Source organism: Poecilia formosa, unplaced genomic scaffold (assembly GCF_000485575.1).
Source record: "Poecilia formosa unplaced genomic scaffold, Poecilia_formosa-5.1.2 Scaffold901, whole genome shotgun sequence".
In the NCBI taxonomy this organism is placed as follows: Eukaryota; Metazoa; Chordata; class Actinopteri; order Cyprinodontiformes; family Poeciliidae; genus Poecilia; species Poecilia formosa.
This window is the reverse complement of record NW_006800840.1, coordinates 7,876-28,142: the sequence shown is the minus strand read 5'-3', so window position 1 is coordinate 28,142 and position 20,267 is coordinate 7,876. Positions and strand designations below refer to the sequence as shown.

Genomic DNA, 20,267 nt, shown 5'->3' with positions numbered 1-20,267 from the left:
ACATGGTGACAGCTTTAACAAATATGGAGAAAACATATTTTTTTATTAAAGTTAAGTACTGCAGCTTGAATAAAATGCAACTACATAGGATTTTTGAGATTCTGGATTGCTCTATGTGTAGTTCCACGTTGCTTTTGACTGTTGCTCATGGGGAGAGACATTTCAGTATCTAAAACTAATAGAAAAATTTAAGCAACATACTTGCATACTGGATGTGGACTGTTGGATGTAAAATTCATGAGCAGTAAATATTGTGCTAATTATCAGTATTGAACCAAAGAAAGCAAGGCAGAAGCAAGCCTTTAAAATTGTGACGCTTTTTATGAATCAAAACTGTAACAGCAGCTGTGCAGGGGGCCCAAACTAATTTTTTGTCAGGGGGCTCAAGATTTCTGGCAGCGCCCCTGATGACAGATTACAAGGCTGCTCCTTTGTCCTGCGAGGACAGAACAGACTTTCTGAATGCACTTAACTACTTTGGTTGTTTTAAAGCCCTCAACAGCACTCCTGTGAGAAAATCCAGTTCTCATCCAGATGAACAGATACTCAGACTGTAGACAGCTGATGTTCAGACGACTTTGAGACGACTCAACATGCATAAAGCAGCAGGTCCTGATAACATATGAGGTCTGATTCTCAACAAATGTGCTGACCAGCTGGCTCACGTCCTCACTGACATATTTAACACCTCACTGAGCTGTGCTGTCATTCCATCCTGCTTCAAGACAGTCATCATCTTTCTAGTAACCAAAAAACCCACAATTTCATCACTGAATGACTACTGCCCTGTTACACTCAATCCCATAATGATGAAGTGTTTCGAGAGACTGGTGAAGGATCACATCATCTCTAAACTTCCTTCCTCTTTTAATCTGCAGTTTACCAACTGCTGCACAGAGGACGCCGTTTCCTCCACACTGCCCTTGAGCCCAAGACACCTGGAGGAGAAGAATACTCATGTGCGAATGCCGTTTCTGGACTTCAGCTCAGCATTCAACACAAATACCTGGTGAGCAAACTAGCTTCCCTTGGGCTCAGCCAATCACAAAAGACGCCTTCTGCCCTCATCATGATCTGTTCTCCCTGCTGCCCTCTGGGAAAAGATTCAGCAGCTTCAAAAGCAGAACAACCAGATTGCATAAAGATGCTAAACTCCCATTAGTTAAACTTTTTAATTATATATATTTACATTGATACTTTTATTACTTATTTATTTATTTGTTATTGGAGCCTTGCAATTAAATTTTGTTCAATTTGTGCATTTTTGTACATTTTCCAATAATTGCTCCAACACTTGATCTTTTTTCACCAAGCTGCTTGGTGATAGACCTTTCCAGCCTTGGGGAGCTCTACAGTTTTGTCTCTGGTGTCTTTGGACAGCTCTTTGGTAATTGGAGTCTTACTGATTGTGCAGGTGGACAGGAGTCTTTATGCAGTTAATGAAGAATAATAAGTGGAGTGGAGGTGAACCTTTTAGAGGAGGCCCAACAGGTCTTTGAGGGCCAGAATTTTTGCTGATTGGCAGATGTTCAAATACTTATTAGGATCAGTAACACATATAAATATATATTTTTTAAAAATCATTCATTGTGATTTCTGGATTTTTTCTAAATTATGTCTTTCAGACCCCTCCATGATTTCTAAGTGGAAAAACTTGCAAAGTCGCAGGGTGTTCAAATATGTATTTTCCTCATGGATGTGTGAATGTTTGTCAATGAAGGCACCAAATTTCATTATAGTCCACATATTTTTGACATATTTTATTTTTATGAAAATTAAATTAGCGGTCGAAAATTAGTACTAATAAAAAATGGTACATCAACATTTAACTTTTTTCTATACATAGAAAGTATCTCAGTGAGCGGTTCTAGTTCTGCTGGAGGTTTCTTCCTGCTAAAGGGGGGATTTTCATTTCCAAGGTCGCTATGCATGCTCGGGTTGAGGGATTGCTGCAAAGTCAAAGGCACAATGTAAGTGACTATCAACTGGCTCTACATCAGCAGTAAATGTTGCAAATCATTCTGCTGGGTTTGCTTAGAAAGAAAACGTTTTACCATAAAGTCAACTTGATTATATTGTTTAATAACCAAGTTCAAATTTGGGATGCGTGTAATTGACTTGGAATATGTCTGAATGAATTTACTTTTGTTTGTAAAGTGCCTTGAGATGAATCATGAATTGGTGTTCAATAAAGAATTGACAACTGAATTAACTTGCTGCAAAATGGCTGAAGGTCCTCTGAGTGATATTCTAAAAAATTACCCTTGATATAAGCGGGAATAAATTTCCTTTATTATATTTAGAAGATAATCTTAAAAATATATATTTTCTTAGTTTTTATTGTTTTGTTGTATAATCTAATTTTCTCACTAATGTTAAAAATAGTATTACATATCTATTGGTTGTTGCATGTGTCACATAACTAACCTTAGTGCTCACTCACTAATCTGTGTGCTGAAGAACCTGGAGAGATAGTGACCTACACTACAAATATTCAATTCTGTAAACATCAAAAAGCTGAGTTACATAGGATAATTTACCACTTTTGTATTTGCATTTGTGTGTGTGTGTGTGTCTGTGTGTGTGTATGTGTCCATGCCTATTTTTCTACTCAAATGGTGACTTGCAAGAACCAATTAGCAGCAGAGGAAAAGAGGGGAATAGATTCCGATTCCTCTGGCTGATTTTATGGAGTTCTCCTATTCCATGTTGGCTTAATTAAGCCCAGTCAGTTCTTTTTTCACACAGCTGCGTTTGTGTCAGCAAGGAGAAGAAACATTTGGTTTTCTATTTTCTATTACTCTGGTGTGTGTCTTTTTAAGAAGTTAAAAACTAAGTATGTGTGAATGTGTTTGTGAGTGAAGTGGACGAGGCCAAAGGCCATTGACTTGATGGTCTCTCTTTGAAGCTGATTTACTGTATCTTCAACAATAGTGCCAAGTGATTTAACAGTATACCTCGTAGACTCAGAGACAGAAAGATTACAAAGGAAGAGTCGTAAAAATAAGGAAAATCACAGCAAAAAACATCTTAAAAAAGATTTTCTGCGAGTAGAAAATTATTCTTGAAAATATTTAGACCAGTGTTTCTCCACCCTGGTCCTCTCCGCCCCCACTGCATGTTTTAGATGTGCCTCTATTCCAGAACAGCTTATTCAAATGACTGCATGACCATCAAGTACTGCAGAAGTCTGTTAATCACCCAGAGATACAATTCAGGTGTGTGGCAGAAGGGAAACACCCAAAACATGCAGGACAGGGGGGAGGGGGGGGGAGGACCAGGGTTGAGAAACACTGATTCAGATCCTGATATACCACCAATATTCTCAAGAATTTTTACAATATAAAAACTACTCTACACTTTTTGTTCCCTTTTCACCTTATTTCAACCAAAGTTTACAACAGCGTAGAGTGCAGCCCAAGGTAGCATATGTCTGGATTTAAAAGCCTGTATTGGCAGTGCCACACATTTTTGTAATTTTGCCTGACAAAACTCCTCCACCGTCCCATTCCAACACACACACACACACACACGCACACACGGTCACACACACACATCAAGTGTCCTGCCACGTGTGCCTCACTCAGTATGAATGCACTGCAAAGCAGACGGGTAAACACAGAGGCTACCATGCCTGCGCTGGGGCAGCTTGTGAGTTAATGAGTTCTCTTCTGTCATCAGATAGGGGTCCTGGTGACGGGTGGCTAACCTCCAGGTAACAAACAACCTGAGTGTGTTTGCCTACTAAACCTCAGAGGCAAAAGTTAAAACTGTCTAAACACTGCAATTAGTAGCGGTTCCCCTCTGCATCTTGGAGAATGTTTATAATGTAAATTACAGACAGGACAAGACAGATATTAGTGCTTCAATCAATAAAAAAATGTAACCAGATTAATCACACTCTAGCATGGCGGTTCTCAACGTGGGCGGTACCGCCCCCCGGGGGGCGTTCAGAGGACGGCAGGGTCGCTGGCGGAAATTTTTACAAAAGAGGGGCGCTGGGATTCCTTTGGGGGGCGTTTGGTCGAAGAAGGTCAACTTTACACCTTAAATGCACAACAATACCAGTTTAGACTTTGAGCAACTTGTTAAAACTGTATTGTGTAACATTAAATCATGCCTGGCTGCAACGGTATCGATGGCAGCTCTCCTTCTCCTCCTCTTCAGTGTTTGTAGCTTCTTGGCGCAGCTCCTCTCCTGCCACTAGTAGCTTCACCGCATCAGTTCAGCGTTACACCGACTGATGACGTTGCTGTGATTTACTTTGTCTGGTATTTTTGTACATATGTTTTGGCAGTTCTGTGATCATGTCAAAGCAGCAACTTATATTAAAAAGTGTTTTATTTCTGTTTGAAAGCTGCCCGCTTCCATGGACCCTTATAAACATGTAATTATTAAAACCCTCACTTTGTATCCCTCTGAAAAATGAACCCATTTAAATAAAGAAATAAAGAAATCCCTCCATGGTGACACCACGATAGAGAGCGTTCATTTTATAGCGTTAACACCGGAGCTGTAAGGTCCGGTATGAAACGGGGGTGATAGAACAACGGAACCACAGCAATTTTAAAATTCAATAATCAGAATGCAGAAATTGTTTCCGTTGTTTTAAATGGTTTATGTCAGTCTGCCTTTTCCCCAGAGATACGCTTCCCGACCTCCCTGTACCTTAGGGGGTTAAAAAAACAAAAAACAACAACAACAAAAAAAGAAAAAAACGACGCGCACATCGCGCAAAACTCTGAAACAGGAGAAGCGGGACATAAAACGGAGCGACGAACTAGATGTGAATTCCCTGACTGCATGCCTAGGTGGGCCTCATATGGGGAAAAGGAGGGCTGACATATGGGTCCCATATGGGTCTGTCCGCGGGTTCCATGGTGGCCCCACATGGTTTTGCCCATGAAGGGCCACAGCCTACGTGGGCCCTACATGGGCAAACCCATGTGGGGCCACCACCATGTAGGTTGGGCCCACAGTGAAGATTACTGATGGTCAATAAATGATAAAATAAATCTAACAACAGGAAAGAGACTAAAGTGGACATAGCAATAAACCGAGAGAGGATAATAATAATGAAAAGAAACTAAATGGAAATGAATGAAAAACAAAATGCAAGAATAAACTAAGAAACTAAAGTAAATACAGAGGAATAAACTGGTATGGCAAGACATTTAGAGCAATAATTAATACAGAGGACTGTATGGCAAGAATAAACAGACACTATTTCCAGATAAAAGGTAAAATAATATTGTTGAAGTATCTAATCCTGAGAATAAATATATCTTACAGGCCATAACAGTAAAGAACTTATCACTTATTTATGTTTTTAATTAGATTTGATATATTTATTCAATATTATTTTTCATGTCAGTGTTAATGTCTTGAGGCTGTTCAGTGACTCCATGACACTTTACATTTGACTCATTAGAATTTGATTAAGAACCAGATTTGTTCTTTGTAATTTCTGTCCAGTAAAACTATTACCGTATTTTCCGCACTATAAGGCTCACCTAAAAACCCTCAATTTTCTTAAAAGCCGACAGTGCGCTTTATAATCCGGTGCGCCTTATAGTGCGGAAAATACGGTAATCTATAGATCAATAGGCAGGTCTATTGATCCATGTTTCTGGCTCATACTTGTATGGCATTAAAAGGATCTGGAACTTTTGTTTTTCCACTGAAAAACAAAAGTGGGGGGTGGTGATCAGGGGCGCCGCCAGAAATCTTGAGCCCCCTGACAAAAATTTAGTTTGGGCCCCCCCACGCAGTTGCTGTTACAATCTTTTGAGTCTATTTGATTCTTAAAAAGCGTCACAATTTTAAAGGCTTGCTTCTGCCTTGCTTTCTTTGGTTCAATACTGATAATTAGCACAATATTTACTGCTCATGAATTTTACATCCAACAGTCCACATACAGAATGTAAGTATGTTGCTTAAATTTTTTTCTTAGTTTTAGATACTGAAATGTCTCCCCAAGAGCAACAGTCAAAAGCAACATGGAACTACACATAAAGCAATCCAGAATCTCAAAAAATGCTCTGTAGTTGCATTTTATTCAAGCTGCAGTACATAACTTTAATAAAAAAAAAAAATTCTCCATATTTGTTAAAGCTGTCACCATGTTGTAGCAGTTTGTTATGAGACAGATAATCTATGAAAACAATCAATCTCCTCCATCTCCTTCCTGAATTATTATTACTGGTTATAGTAATGAACCGTTCTGACCAAAACAACCAATCAGAACTAGCAGGACGCTCTTAGCGCTGTCAATTAGCCTCATTCACTCACTGCTAAATGTGCTAATGAGGGAGAAACAACTTATCATTAAACCATTTATCTGCCATCATTGGTAGCTATGCTAACTAGACTGAGCATTCACTGTTTGAATCTGCGCAGCTCTGTGCTATGCTAGTTGCGGCACGGCACAAATCGAGGAGGAGGAAGGATGAGCAGCAGGATGAGCAGCACCACATGAGATTGTGATTGACAGCACTAAAACCCTCCTGCCACTGACTGGTTGTTTCTAGCACTGGGAGAAAGCAGAGGAAATAGATTTTTCACAGATTACCTCTCATACCATACTGTCACAACATAATGACAGTTTTAACAAATATGTGAAAAAAAATATTTATAAAAAAAGTTGCAGCTTTAATTTCACTCAGGAGAGGACATGTCAGGAGGGACGTGGGTTAGAGCTTCTGCTGACTGACTCATCTGTTGTTAAGTGGTAAAAGGAACAAGGGACAAGTTAAATATATGAATATGTTGGTAATTTCTTTCCTTAATTCATTAAATGCTAGTGAAATGGAGGCAAACAGTAGTCTGTAGCTAAGCTAACTATGCTAAATGGTTGATAATCTCACCTCTCTTGGAGAAAAACTCGGTTATAAATTAACACTCTTGTCTTTTTCTCTCTCTCTTTCTCTCTATTTTGTTTTTGAAAACCTGATTTTATAACTTTTCTTAGCAGCATAGTAACTGCCACAGTCGCCGCTGTATTCAGCTGCAGCTTCTACTGACTGTAACTGCATACGTCACCGTGAAGCACTCCAAGCAGGAACGAACCATTTCATGCAGATCCAGGGCAAAAACGGATGTGTGTTTTTTGGTCTGGGAGGGGGTAACATAAAATTTTTACTGTTAAAAACAATCTTTGAAAATACAATATGATTAATTTTGTATTTGACAGGATCCTGATTTTTTTTATTTTATTACTATGAACAAAATACAAATAATTAAATTGTGGAGGGCCCCCTGCTGGTCAGGGCCCCTAGAATTGTCATCACTTTTTCCCCCTTTACCGTGCCCCTGGTGGTGAGGGACCTGGATAAAGGCTATGGGGTCGGCGGCCCGAAAAAGGTTGAGAAACACTGATCTAGCACTTTATTCATCACTGAGCTTAACTTTGTAAACTTGAAATATAAATATGCAGGCTGTTGTGGTTCTTGCAGGAATATTGCCTTGTGGAAGCCCCTCCTGCCAACAACCAATTAAGATGCAAGAAATGATCCAACTCTTTTGCAGCAGAAAGCAGGTCATGTAGTCTCCCAGTACTCAACAGCAACTGAGGGAAACCTACTGCACTGAACATGCATATAAGTAGCAGCAAAGTGTTTTAGAGGACAACTGACAGATACGATACATTTTATTTTCCATTTCTTGGGCTAGGGCAGTAAAATGATAAACATGTTTAATTGTTAAAAAATTAACTGACTTAATGAGTTGTAAATGTTTTTATTATGGCTGTCGGTTAAAATTCAAATAGGATGGAACAGGCATGGGATGATTTCTCATGTCTTTGATGCTTTTGTTTTTTATTTGTTTATAGCAGTTTAATGCTGCATCATGTAAAATGATGCTTTGCTACATTGTTTTGTGAACAGTAAAATCATTTCAGCGTTCTTCCTGTGCTGTGAGAGTCACAGAGGTGAGAGAGAGGAGCTGCTTTCAGAGATTATGTTTGAGAGAAAAGTTATTGGTCCCATGGAGAAACAGCTGAAACAGAGAATGAATTACATTCAAGCTGCACTTAAAATACATCCTTGTTTTGAGTTAATTTAGTTTTTTCTGGTGGTCATGTTCCTGGACTCCACAGGTCCTTCATCATTACCTTCAGCAGATGTTGACAGGTATGATGTAGGTTTCTGACATTCTGTTTCAAATTTATCAAATTGGTCTCATCTAATTTAGTTGGACAATTATTTACTAATGAAAGATAACATTACAGAAAAAGGTATTTATTATCTCATGTGAGTTTATGTGAATTGATAGTGAGATTTAAAAAATTGAGCAGAAGGTGGAATCTAAAATCTACCAGTAGATCCAGTTGCCATGTAAGGTGTGTTTTTAAATTTCTTTCAAGTTATATTTACAGCATTTTTATAACCGAAGGTAACGGTTACTTAATTGTGATATAAAACATTACTTGAGCACAATATTAAATTATCCTTTTAATGCTATGTTCTCTCTCTCTCTGCAGGAAAGTTTGAAGCCAGAATCGCATAGTAAATATGTCATGAATCATTAAACAGGAAAGGAGGCAGCTATGAATGGAAAAAAAATCTATCAGTCTAATCACTATTTGCTGATCTTTCAAATATGCTGAGTTGCGAGTTGGATGTGGTCCATACATTTAAAGGTCCAGTATTATATTGAATTCACTTTTTGCATGTTTCTGTCCTTCCATTTGGATTTTTCCTGCTTCTAGAAACAGTCCAAGAGCAAACGTTGCAGGTTTTCTACCATTCTCACCATCAATAACTTTACACCTCCAGGTAATAAATCCACACACATCCACCCATCCATACACAATCCAAATGTTTGAAGGTCTTACAGACACAGATCCTAATTCAAGCAATGTGGCCAGCCTTCTTAGATGTAGTTTTGAATTGATAAAGATATCGAGTTTTGTAAAGCACAATAGCCTTGACACGTGAAGGCAACCAGATTCATCAGCTTCATTTAGGCTTGAATTGCACAGATGTGTTAGAAAGAAAATAAAATAAGTCATGTCTCTGATAAGGGATATTACAATCCAAGTTATGATTGCTATGCTACTGTCATATGACCTACTTTAAATGAAATATAGTATTGCTGCATGCTGTTCATAATGTAAAGGGAGAAAGGTTCAGAAAAATATGCAAGCATAAAGTGGCAGCAAACACAGCTGAAACAAGGACTGGTCTTCCACAGTCACACAATGAAGGGATCAGTTCCACACAATGCCTCTGGGCAACAATTTGAAATCTTCTGTAGCTTTTTGTGCTGCTTGGAACAAGGAATTAATAGCATCCTTCTGAGCTGCTCTGCCTTTCAACACTTGCATGTCTAGAATAAAATATTCACACCTGGAAACTTAAACCATATGGCCTTCAGTATATTTACAAAGAGATGTGTTAACAAGGGTCTAGCAACCCTGTTATCCGTTTTTTTATACATTAACTTATTGCTGTTTATCTGTAGAATTTAATGTAAATGAAAAAACTCTGCAGAGGCATTTATAGTTTCTAGCCTAAAGCCCAGACAGTGTGTCAAGACCAAGTTAGGACAATAAGAATCTAGAAATAGTTCAGGCGAGAGCAAGAAACCAAAAAACAAATATATGTGTATTTTTGTACTTACTACTTATAGGTCTCTGAACGAACATATTCAAAAACATGGGAAACACCAAGTTGGAACTGGTCTGCGATGGGAGTGACCCATGGATTGTTCTCTGCTTTGAAGACCTGCTTAGGCCCAGTTAAATCCAGGTTACCTGAAGACATAAAGACACAAACATAACAATACAATAACACTCTGATTGTACTGCTCCTTATCTTTATGGATTGTTGTGCCTGAAAGTTGTGTTTTTGTTTCATTTTTTTTTACAAGTGCATGTACCTCATAACATCTGAACCCAATCAACTTTAAGCTGTAGCAGAAAATGTAAAACAGGTTGGTGTAAAATAGTTCTGCGAACTTCAGGTTTACACTGGAGACTATAGTATCCCAGCTAATTACCAAATCATCTGATTGCCTTTTGTTAGAAACAAATTCTGACATACATCTGATCTGCACCAATTGAACATCACCAATATTCCTCTAGTCAAGATTCAAATTTATCCATTCTGATATTTTTTGGGTGTGGCATCTGAGGACATACAATTGTGCTTATGAGTTTACATACCTCATCAGAACTCTTGTTTTTTTTTGGCGATTTCCCAAAGAATTTCAACCCTGAAGTGGTAGGGAGAAGTTACATGGCAAAAATGTCCATAGTTTGGAGTAGAGATCAGCCTACACTTTTTCCATTGTCTGTCATTTTGACTAACAGTGCCCAAAAAAATCCTGTCAATCTGTTTTTACTCATGGATTTTTAAAATGATATCTACATTTAATTGCAATTCATTTTCATTCCGTTTCAGTTGAACAGATAATCCACATCGTGGCATTTTCAAACTGAATACACTGAACTTTTTATCTGCAATTTTTCCTATTTTATCAGATACTATACAAGTCAGAATGCAATTAAGGTTGAAACTGTCTGCACGTTTGCACCAATGCTCAGGTGTGTGCAATGTCAAAATGATGGATGGCTGTCAGATTTTTCCATCACCTTTTTAAAAAACCAAAGACAGAAAATATTTGGTGGATGCAACTGATGGTCTGAAGATATTTCAAGGATTTTTTTTTATTGGCATTCCAGCTCAGCTTTGCTTGTTTGTGGTACAAAATTTGGACTCAAGTGTGTAAATATTAAAATTCAAAAAGTAACATGAAGCTGAATTAAGTGCAGCTTGAGTTCAAGAATCTGATGGCTGAAGGGAAGAAACCGTTTCTCAGCCCGGTGGTCTTGTTCTGGATGCTCCTCAGCCTTCTGCCTGAAGGAAGGAGCTGGAGCAGACTGTGTGCAGGATGGGTGGAGTCCTTCACGATTTGGAGCATCCTCCTCCTGCATCGTGATGTGTAGAGGTCCGAGGTGGAGGAAAGGCTGCTCCCCACAATCCTCTGTGGAGCTTCAACCACCCACTGCAGAGCCGTCCTCTCAGTGGCAGTGCAGCTGCTGTGCCACACGGTGATGCAGGTGGAGAGAACGCTCTCCACCACACAGCGATAGAAGCTCCTCAGGACTCAGTTCACAAGTTCATACAGTACAAGGCTTAACCTCATGGACACTGTTCTTCCATGGAAAACAGACAGTCAAAAAGGAGTGAAATATGTTTAGAGATCTATGCCTGTTTTCATAAATAAAATGTAATATTAATTCCATTTTGTTTGTGTGTAGACACATTTTTGGAAATACGGCAATGTAAGATAATTTTGAACGACATAATAGCCTACCAACAAAATTGCATGTTTAACACCAGTGAAGAAACTTGTAATGGTATGTTATGATGTAGAACTATCAGACCAAAACATGTACATGAATCAATATTTATTCCTTAACTTTGATTCAATATAAAAACACAAATGTGTAGATCCACATTCAGATGATGGTTGAATCAACATTGATATAGTGCCAGTTATGTTGAAACCCTAATGTTGATTCAACGTCACCGACCACTTTCAATATCGTTTCACTGTCAGGCAGAAACACTGAATCCATGTTGAAGCCTGACATTGTTTCAACATTGATTCACTCATATTTTGCGATCTGGGCTGACAGATCTTTGCATCCTTCATCCAGTGGTCCACTCTTTCCCCATTGTCATTCACATTCTCTATAATAGAGATTAAAAAAAAGTTTGCTTTGGCTTTTCTTATGGTCTGTGTAACCCCATTTTATTCTTGAGTAAATCTTAATCAATAGATAGGCTAGATTTTAAGTATTACTTGAACGAGTCTTGAGATTTTAACAAGTTTATTCAGTTTTCATCTAACCATGGTGGTTTGTTCCTCTTTATAGGTCAATGTCTCCCCCTATGGGCAAAGGAGGACATCACCTCTAAGTTTATTGATAACTCACAATTGACGTCTACATTTGTGGAGGTTAGCATTTTGTCCCAGTCTGCTATTTTCAGGACTTTACTGTGGCTCTTAGATATAAAGTTTGGTTTGACATCATACAAAGTAGAGTCCCTGTATAGCTTTGTGTACCTCTGTTCTATTAGCTTTCTTGAAAATAGAATGCTATTATGATTTGACAAACCAGTCAAAAAAATTAAATGCCTTGGCAATTATTTCAGTCTTACTTGAGAACAGAAGATCTATTGCAGTCTGAGATGTTTTTGTTAATCTAGGACTGACTCTGCTCTTACTCTGTTTAGATATTTCAGGAAGGGGATCGTTTTTCCTTCCATTTTAGATGGTTTTGTTGGAATTTGTTGTAATTCTGTGTGTCTGGGTGAATGTGGCTGTAGTCAGTGGCGCAACTACACATTATTCAGGTGGATGCAAAAACATAAATCGGCGCCCCCTCCAAGGGAAGGAACGTCAGGGTGAAGGAGTGACGCTCCCCCTCCCCCCCCTCCCCGGAGGCGACGTTACATGAAATGTAAAACTCGCTACATGTACCTCGTTATGTGCGAGAGGTGAAGGAGCCCAATGTCATAATCGGCGCGTCGCCCCCTCCAGACGGGGTTTTGGCGCCCCCTCTGGTGCTGCGCCCCTTTGCGTTGCATAGGCTGCATACCCACTTTTTGAGCCTCTGGCTGTAGTCTAGAGCACTTTAAATGCAACGCTCTACTAGCACAGTTCTTTTATGATAAGAAATCTAGTATAGAGAGTGTAGTTAGCTTGAATTTGTTGGTGTAACAGAAAAAAAAAGAAAAAAGGTTTCTTCTGTTCAAACCATGTAAGCATGAAGGTATGCAGGAAAGAATGAAATATCTTGACAGAGAGTGATCAATGTATGCGTCCAGTACAACAAACACATTGCAATATTTACTAGAAACCAGTGTGTCTTTAAAAGATTTTGGCACTTAACAGCAAAAATGCTAAGAAATTTGGATAACAGTAAATTATGCAGAGAAGTGGAGTAATAGTTTGCATAGTTTGCCATGTTATGATGATAAATTGAAAAAATCAACAAAGAAAATCCCCAGTTGCTAAAATACTTTTTTATGTAGTGTTGCCAACACTAGGGTGAGGTATTGATGTGGATGTGGCTAAATGTTTTTGAGTACCAAGTTCAGGAGGCAGAACAGTCAGTCTGTTGCCCTGGATGTGAAGCTCTTTGAGTTGAGCCAAGTCACCAATCTCCCTCGGTAACGAGACCAGATCATTATCTCGGAGACTCAGCTGGGCACACAAAGAAAAGATAAGGATAAAAATATATTAGCATCACACAATTTCTCAAATGTTTTAGCTCCTATAAATTTAAATCAGACATTCACAGACGGACAGTCACATATTTCTCAACTTCAGGCTCAACGTAATGAACAGATTTATTTGTACAAATTACCTTTTTAAAAATCAACCCTATAAAGTCAGTGTGTCCCCATTGGTAAATTGGGTAGGTGCCCCACCCTCCTCAATGATATTCATTGCACCTTGCCTCCTCACTAAATAAACTAAATTGAACTGAATTAGGGAGGAACTTGTAAAAATCAGACTGTCCCCAGTAAGCATTTTTTCAATTTTCAATTAGTCAATTTTACTGAAATCTTGGCTGGTGGTGCAGCTGTTCTTTATGTGATTCAGCAAAGTCACAGACAAGGTGAACAGGAAGGTGTGAATATGAAGATTCAAGCACTTTTCCCCTCAGTTGTCTGCTTTGTTACTGTCAAGTTGTCCTTTAATTTGTGCAGTTTACCAACTTGAAAAAGGATTGAAACATCTACACAGATTGTTTAGCAGCTATATTCCACTCAAAGGACCAAGCAGTTATCTTTATCCATCAGTGTGTCAAGGCATTTCACTTATTTAAGTTTACATAAATTAATTTCACTCCAACAGCAAAAACATAATACTAAGAAAACCTCAAAAATAATACTAAGTAAAGCACTGTGATTCAACCCACAAAGTGCTTAAAGCCAAAAGAACAAAAATAAGTAACATTTAAAATTAATATTTACATTACAAATGTTTGCTTGTTGATGTTTATCATGTTATGAAAGTCTATTTTAAAAAGCTAATCCAGGTTGTAGGCATTTCAGCAGTGCAATGTCACAGCAATACAGTCTCTGCCAAACCGGCTTCCTCTCTGCTTGTTTGTAGGTGTATCAGTTGGAAATTCACTGAATTCAATCAATGTCCTGCTGTTGTGGCGTGCTCCGTCAGGAGGAGCGATGCTGCAAGTCAATGACTCAATACATTGAGTATTGAGTCAACATTAGCCTAAAAGGCTAATGTTTCCTTTTAGGCTAAGGAAACATTAGCCTAAAATGTTTCCTTAGAAACATTTTAGGCTAATTATAACGAACTGATCAAACTGTACTGCTTGACTAATTAGGATCACCTGGAATGTATGTATGGTTGAATTGAAATGATTTTTTTGCAAAGTGCCTCAGTCTAAATTTGTTGTAAAATGGCACAATAAAAATAAACTGAATTGAATAAAAGGAATCCTTAAGATTATGAGAAGTTCCCCAAGCAATGCAAGGTCTGTCACTGTAATGTTCAGATAAAGATCTGCCACCAAAACAACCTGGCATCTTGCTCTGTCAGTGTTTCAGCTAATCCACGTTGTAGGCAACCTGGATTAGCCTCACAACCTTCACAAATATAAAACACTTTCTGTGAATGATTAATGAATGATTATTCATCACACTTGTGTATTTACATTCATTTTGTTCCCGACAGTAAAAACCTCATCAGTCCAAGTTGTGTTGGTGCTACTGGGGTGAACTTACGATTTGCAGCTTTGTCAGCTTCCCAATGTCAGGAGGAAGTAATTCAAAGTCGTTGTCGCTCAAATACAGCGCTCTAAGAGTGGCTAGAAAACAGAAATATGATGGTTGTATATCTTATGTATATAATTATATAATTTTCACACTTATTCCAAATGAACATGATGCCTCATTCCAACAAAATCTGGAATGCTCCTTGTAATTTTAAATGAAATGTTGAGTATTTTCTCAATAGTTTAAAATAAACTTTGTGAATGAAAATCCCCCGTTAGCCAGTTTTTTAAATAACAGCTGTATCAGCATAACAACAAATTACATGCATTTTCATGTGAAGAAATAGTATAAATGAATTATATATTATATGCTGCCATCTACTGTATATAAAACAACACTACAACTAGATACGACGAAATACTGAATTATTGTCATAATGTTCACTGGTCTCTGCTCTGTGAAGGCCGGTGTTCTCCTATTAGAGCCGTTTTTCCATGTGCAAAATGCATCTGACACAACTAGAAGAAAGAAGCATAGATACAATGACAGAAAACATGGTTGGTCAAATATTTGAAAGATTAAAAATATAATAATCATGATAATGGTAAAATAATTGACAAATATCGTCCAGCAATGTCAATTTTGAGCAGAAAGAAAAACTAATAATAAGTGGATCATCATGGCATCACTGTTACATCTGGATGCTCTGGGACTAACGCCCAGAAAAAGTTCCCAGATTATTTTGACTGCTGCATGTTCCACATATCGTGTGGACAGAAGATGTCTGCGTGGGACAGATTAGTGCAGCTGGACCGCTGAGAATATCCATGCAGTGAAAACAAAACAAAAAACACCATATTTCATAACATAACATAGCTTGTGATGTTTACTGGCAATGGCAATAAACATGATTCTGATTCTGATAAACTTATAGCATTTCTATAACAACTGAAGGTAATAGTTACTTGATAGTGTTATCGAATGGCACTATGGTGCCTGGAAAACATAAAATACTGCTCTTATAAAGAACCCTGGTTTCTCAACATTTACAATTCGTACTGACCTGTGATGTCTTTAAGTGCTAGACTTATGCCTTCATGCATTATTTTAAAATCAACCCTCATCAGGCAGGTATATATAAACATTAACAGAGTCTGAGCTTTTTATCTATGTATTATATTCCTGATAATCAGGGGCTGCCCAGACTTGGTAATTTAGATCCAAAGTAGGGCTGGAAATGATTGATAAATGAATTAATCTAAAGTTGATTGCTCTTATCGATCGACTAGTGATTAATTGATAACAGCTGGAGATAGGACCAAACAACCCTCACAACCCTTCTAGAGCTAAGATAATGTATGGATGGATCCATCGATGGAATCTCTTAAGTTGCTAAATAGGAAGATAAAAGATTAAAAGAATCAAATTTGTGACAAACGTAGCAGATGTTCATACAGAAGTACTGTCTGTGAAGAGGTCTGCAGACTTAGCCGTCTGCTGAAGAATGTTAAAACTTGGCTCCATGAAGACAGATACTCACAAAGGCCCTCACCATCAGCTGTGCTTAATGGCATAATGTTTTTTCCCATCATGCCTTGCACTTTTCTTTCATCACCTCACATCAGTCATTTTTGGCTGAGAAGTTGATGCTGTTCAGCCGACAGAATGATGCTGATTGGTTGCATTTCAAAACAGAACCACATTAAAGTGCATTTTGTGTCCATGTTTTACGTTCCCTTCCTGGGATGTCGCCACCATAATTACTTCTCTTACAATTGCCTAACCCAGACAATCTAAACTGATAAAGAAGTGCAACAATGAAGTATTTATTTAGACCAATTATGTCTTACTGGATCATATGCTTTATATCAGAGAAGTATTTACGTATACTCTGACTGAACCTCTATGGTACAGACATCACTCAGTCATGTCGAAGCAGACAAAGGCTATGTTCACAAAGCAGCTCTTGATGCTTCATTCCGATTTTTTGCTGAAATCTGATTGTTTTTTGCATTTGTTTTGTAGTTGTTCATACTTTGTAGTTGTCTTTGCAAATGATTTATGACCCCAAACCAACCTGCTTGAAAAATGTAGACGTCAAACAGCAACAAACTGTTAACGCAATTAATTAAGGCTGGATGCCTGAAAAGATCAGAATTTGCTCATTCAAACTGCCATAAGAAAGGTTGCATATAGGCAAAAAGTAAGTCAATAAAAAAACAGATTTGGGTGGCGTTTGCCTCCTGTGTGAACATAGCCTAAGACCCAGTCCACACATCCATGACATTAGGTGCATCCAAAAAGGTTTTTTGTCTAGGCTGTGTGTCCACACAGATCTGGCATTTTGGGAGACCAGAAACAATCAATTTTGAAAACAAAATACCGGTTTCATGTTCATGTGAGTGTGTACATGTGAGCCATGTCTTTACTGAAACAATGGCATGTCCCTCTGTAGCCTGTAACCTGCAGGCACCTTACTCACAAATAAACATGGTGTGTTCAGTGTTGTTTGCCAAATGCTCACTTAGATAGAAGAAGTTTCCAGGCAGAGAACCAGAGTTCTGGTTCAGGTTGTTGTAGGTTAAGTCCAACACCTCGAGAGCAGGAAGAGATCCAAATCCTCTGGGCAAGCCACTGAGACGATTCATCCTGTGTTCACAGAAACACAGCCAGTTTCCCACTTGTCTAGAATTTCAATTTAAAGCAAAACATTCACTGATTCATTCATTAACATGTCAGAAAACTAGCATATTGTGAAGTTCAAAATCATAAACTCTAAAGTCCTGTTTCAGAAAGTGAGATAGACAAATTCGGAGTAGAAGACAGTCACTCTGAGAACACCTACTCAGGGTTTTCGGTTTGAGAACAGGAGCTGTCAACTAAGTATACATTCAGTATATTGAATTTTATGACTAACTGCATATTACTTAATATTCATATTTCTTTACTGGAATTACTTGAAAGTGTTGTATTTTAGTATCTTACTTGAAGGCCAGGTCCATATGCAAATACTTCATGTAACGTAAACACTGAGATAAGGGAGAACAGGTTTGTAAAATGCAGATTATTATTAAAGAGATTCAATTTTATTGTAAGTACAAACAGTATAACAAAATGAACAGTGATTATTAATACACTTCCTAGCAGTGTACTCAGACATCTGACTTCTTTGCCTTTACTGGTGATGAAAACTCGTAACTCTGGATGAAAGGAAGACCAGTTCAGGATGACTGCAGTGTCAGGGAAGCCATTAAAATCTGCAGGTAGATTTTTGCATATTTGGTCTTCTGGTTTCCAGATCCTAATTTAGCCAAGTACTGTAAATAAAAAGTTAGTCCATGCTGTAATTATCTGGCAGACTGAGGACTGATGGACGCCGTCAGCTGGTCAGCAGGTCCAGGTGCTTGGATGCAGGGCACAGACAATTTAACAAAAGGATATTTCATTAAATATTCTTTACTGCTTTGAAGTGAAAATACAGTAGTTGTTGATATTTTGTTCAATCAAATAAAATCACCCACCTTTCTTTTTTTGTGGGCGGGAAGAGTAAAAAACTGTAGTAGAGACAATAAAACTTGAATTCTCTATCAAATCCTACTCCTGGTCTCTGCCACAATAACTCTTGCGATTTTACAGCAGCAATAGTATTGTTGTCTTTGATAATTGTATTTTAATATTCTTATGCTGTCATTAGTATTTGTAATGCCATCAGTAAGAAATATTTTGTTATGTGGAATGAGACGTTATATTATACGAGATAAAGACTGTTTTTTTTAGGAGGGGGGAAGCATTGACAGATTGTCGACATATCAATGTTTGTTTAAATTTGACAACTAAATAGGGTTTTTTTTAATGCTCACATTTGTACTAACCTACCACACCATAAAAATCCAGGTTGCTGGGTTTTTTTATGAAGCACATGTTTTACATGTTACTACACATGAAATTGTCCTAGTTTTAACCACAAATTGCATCATTAAGGAAAATGCAATCCTGATGAAAGACCTCAAACATGAAAAACCTAAAATGTCACATACCCAAGATTGAGGTGTTTCAGCTTCTGAAGACTGCTGATCTGAGTCGGGAGCTCTTCAATCTGGTTGTTGAACAAGTTCAGAACTTCCAGATTCTTCAGTTCTGAGATGTTAGGAGGCACAGCTGGAAGAGAAATTTTATAGACCCCAATTAAAGTACTTTCAGAACTTTATATCGCTGCAGCAGTACAGATGTGGATCTGTGAAATTAATATGCTTTAAAAACATTTGTGTACAATAACACACATCTAGAGGTAATCTTAGGAGTGCCAACCTAAGGAATTTCAATAGAGGTTTTCCACCAAAGAGGCTCCAGGCAGGACTGCTGCTAGACCCAGTTCTCAACTGGCTCAGGAAAGAACCGGAATGTGATTCTAAATGTTTTATCCAGTTATTGTTTGATTCTGCTTTAGTTTTATGCTGACAGTTTTTGTGAAGATGATCAATTTAACCACAGAAATATTATTTAGCCCAGTATTTCTGAAGACAGATGATCTAACAACACCACCTTAGTTTTTTAAACACTGTTTGAAATAACTAATGGCGCTTGTGAACGATTCACTTTCCTGGTCAGCTGATCTCTGATCAGCAGCACCTGGAAACCAGGAGCAAAACAAATTTTAGAGACGTTTATTATGACCAACTATTAGTATTGTAGGACTAAATTAGAAAAAGTTAATGGATTCAGTAAACAAATACTTAGAGACAGCCTGTGTAAGCTACTCATCATGCTTGGTTTGCAACAAAACCTTAGAAAAGCATCCAAAGGCCTTACTTAGCACCACAATATCAATGCGTGCAGGATTAATATATAACTGAATTCAAATTAAAACTTTTCCCATCTCACTTGTTTGTCATCTGTTAAAGTGAAAATAATAAATATACAACTCAAAATTGACAAAAAAAACATTTCTGACATTTAAAAATTTTATCAGTGACCAATATAGCCACCCTTTTATCACTACCTTAGCAACTACTTTTTAGACTCCCATTCCTCCAAACCAGTAAAGGAATTAGACCAGAGGATACGTACGTATATTATCTAGCTACCCTGAACATGAGAATCTAGTTTACATACTTTAGATCAACATTAGATTATTTTTCTCTTTTCTTTGGTTTGTTATTTTGTTTGTATTTCCTTTTAATTCATGTAAAGCACTTTGTATTGCCTTGTTGCTGAAAATGTGCTATGTAAATAAAATTACCTTCACCTTTACATTCTTTTCAGTAACAGTTATATAAACTGACAGACTCGTGGAGTCTGTCAGTTTCTTGATCAACTTTTTGTGCATCAGCAACCACAGCCTCCCAGACACTGTTCAGAGATGTGAACTGTTTAAGAAGGGCCCACAAGTTCTCAATGGGGTTTAGGTCTGGTGAGGAAGGAGACCACTTCATTGTTCTTTCATCTTTAAGGCCTTTACTGGCCAGACCCATAGTGGAGTACTGTGATGCATGTGATGGAGCA

At 37.9% G+C, this 20,267-nt stretch overlaps 1 protein-coding gene across 2 annotated transcripts in view; it reads right to left on the bottom strand.

Annotated features, from left to right (window-relative positions):
* rsu1 (Ras suppressor protein 1) overlaps positions 1-20,267 on the bottom strand; it is a 32,898-nt gene that overhangs the window by 7,584 nt on the left and 5,047 nt on the right. For both annotated transcript variants that reach the window (XM_007543767.2, XM_007543766.2), the window contains exons 4-8: positions 18,803-18,923; positions 17,290-17,414; positions 14,775-14,857; positions 13,107-13,221; positions 9,625-9,757 (exon numbers count right to left, since the gene is read on the bottom strand). In XM_007543767.2, the coding sequence (XP_007543829.1) occupies positions 9,625-9,757; positions 13,107-13,221; positions 14,775-14,857; positions 17,290-17,414; positions 18,803-18,923 (577 nt within the window). The remainder of the gene's footprint in view (positions 1-9,624; positions 9,758-13,106; positions 13,222-14,774; positions 14,858-17,289; positions 17,415-18,802; positions 18,924-20,267) is intronic.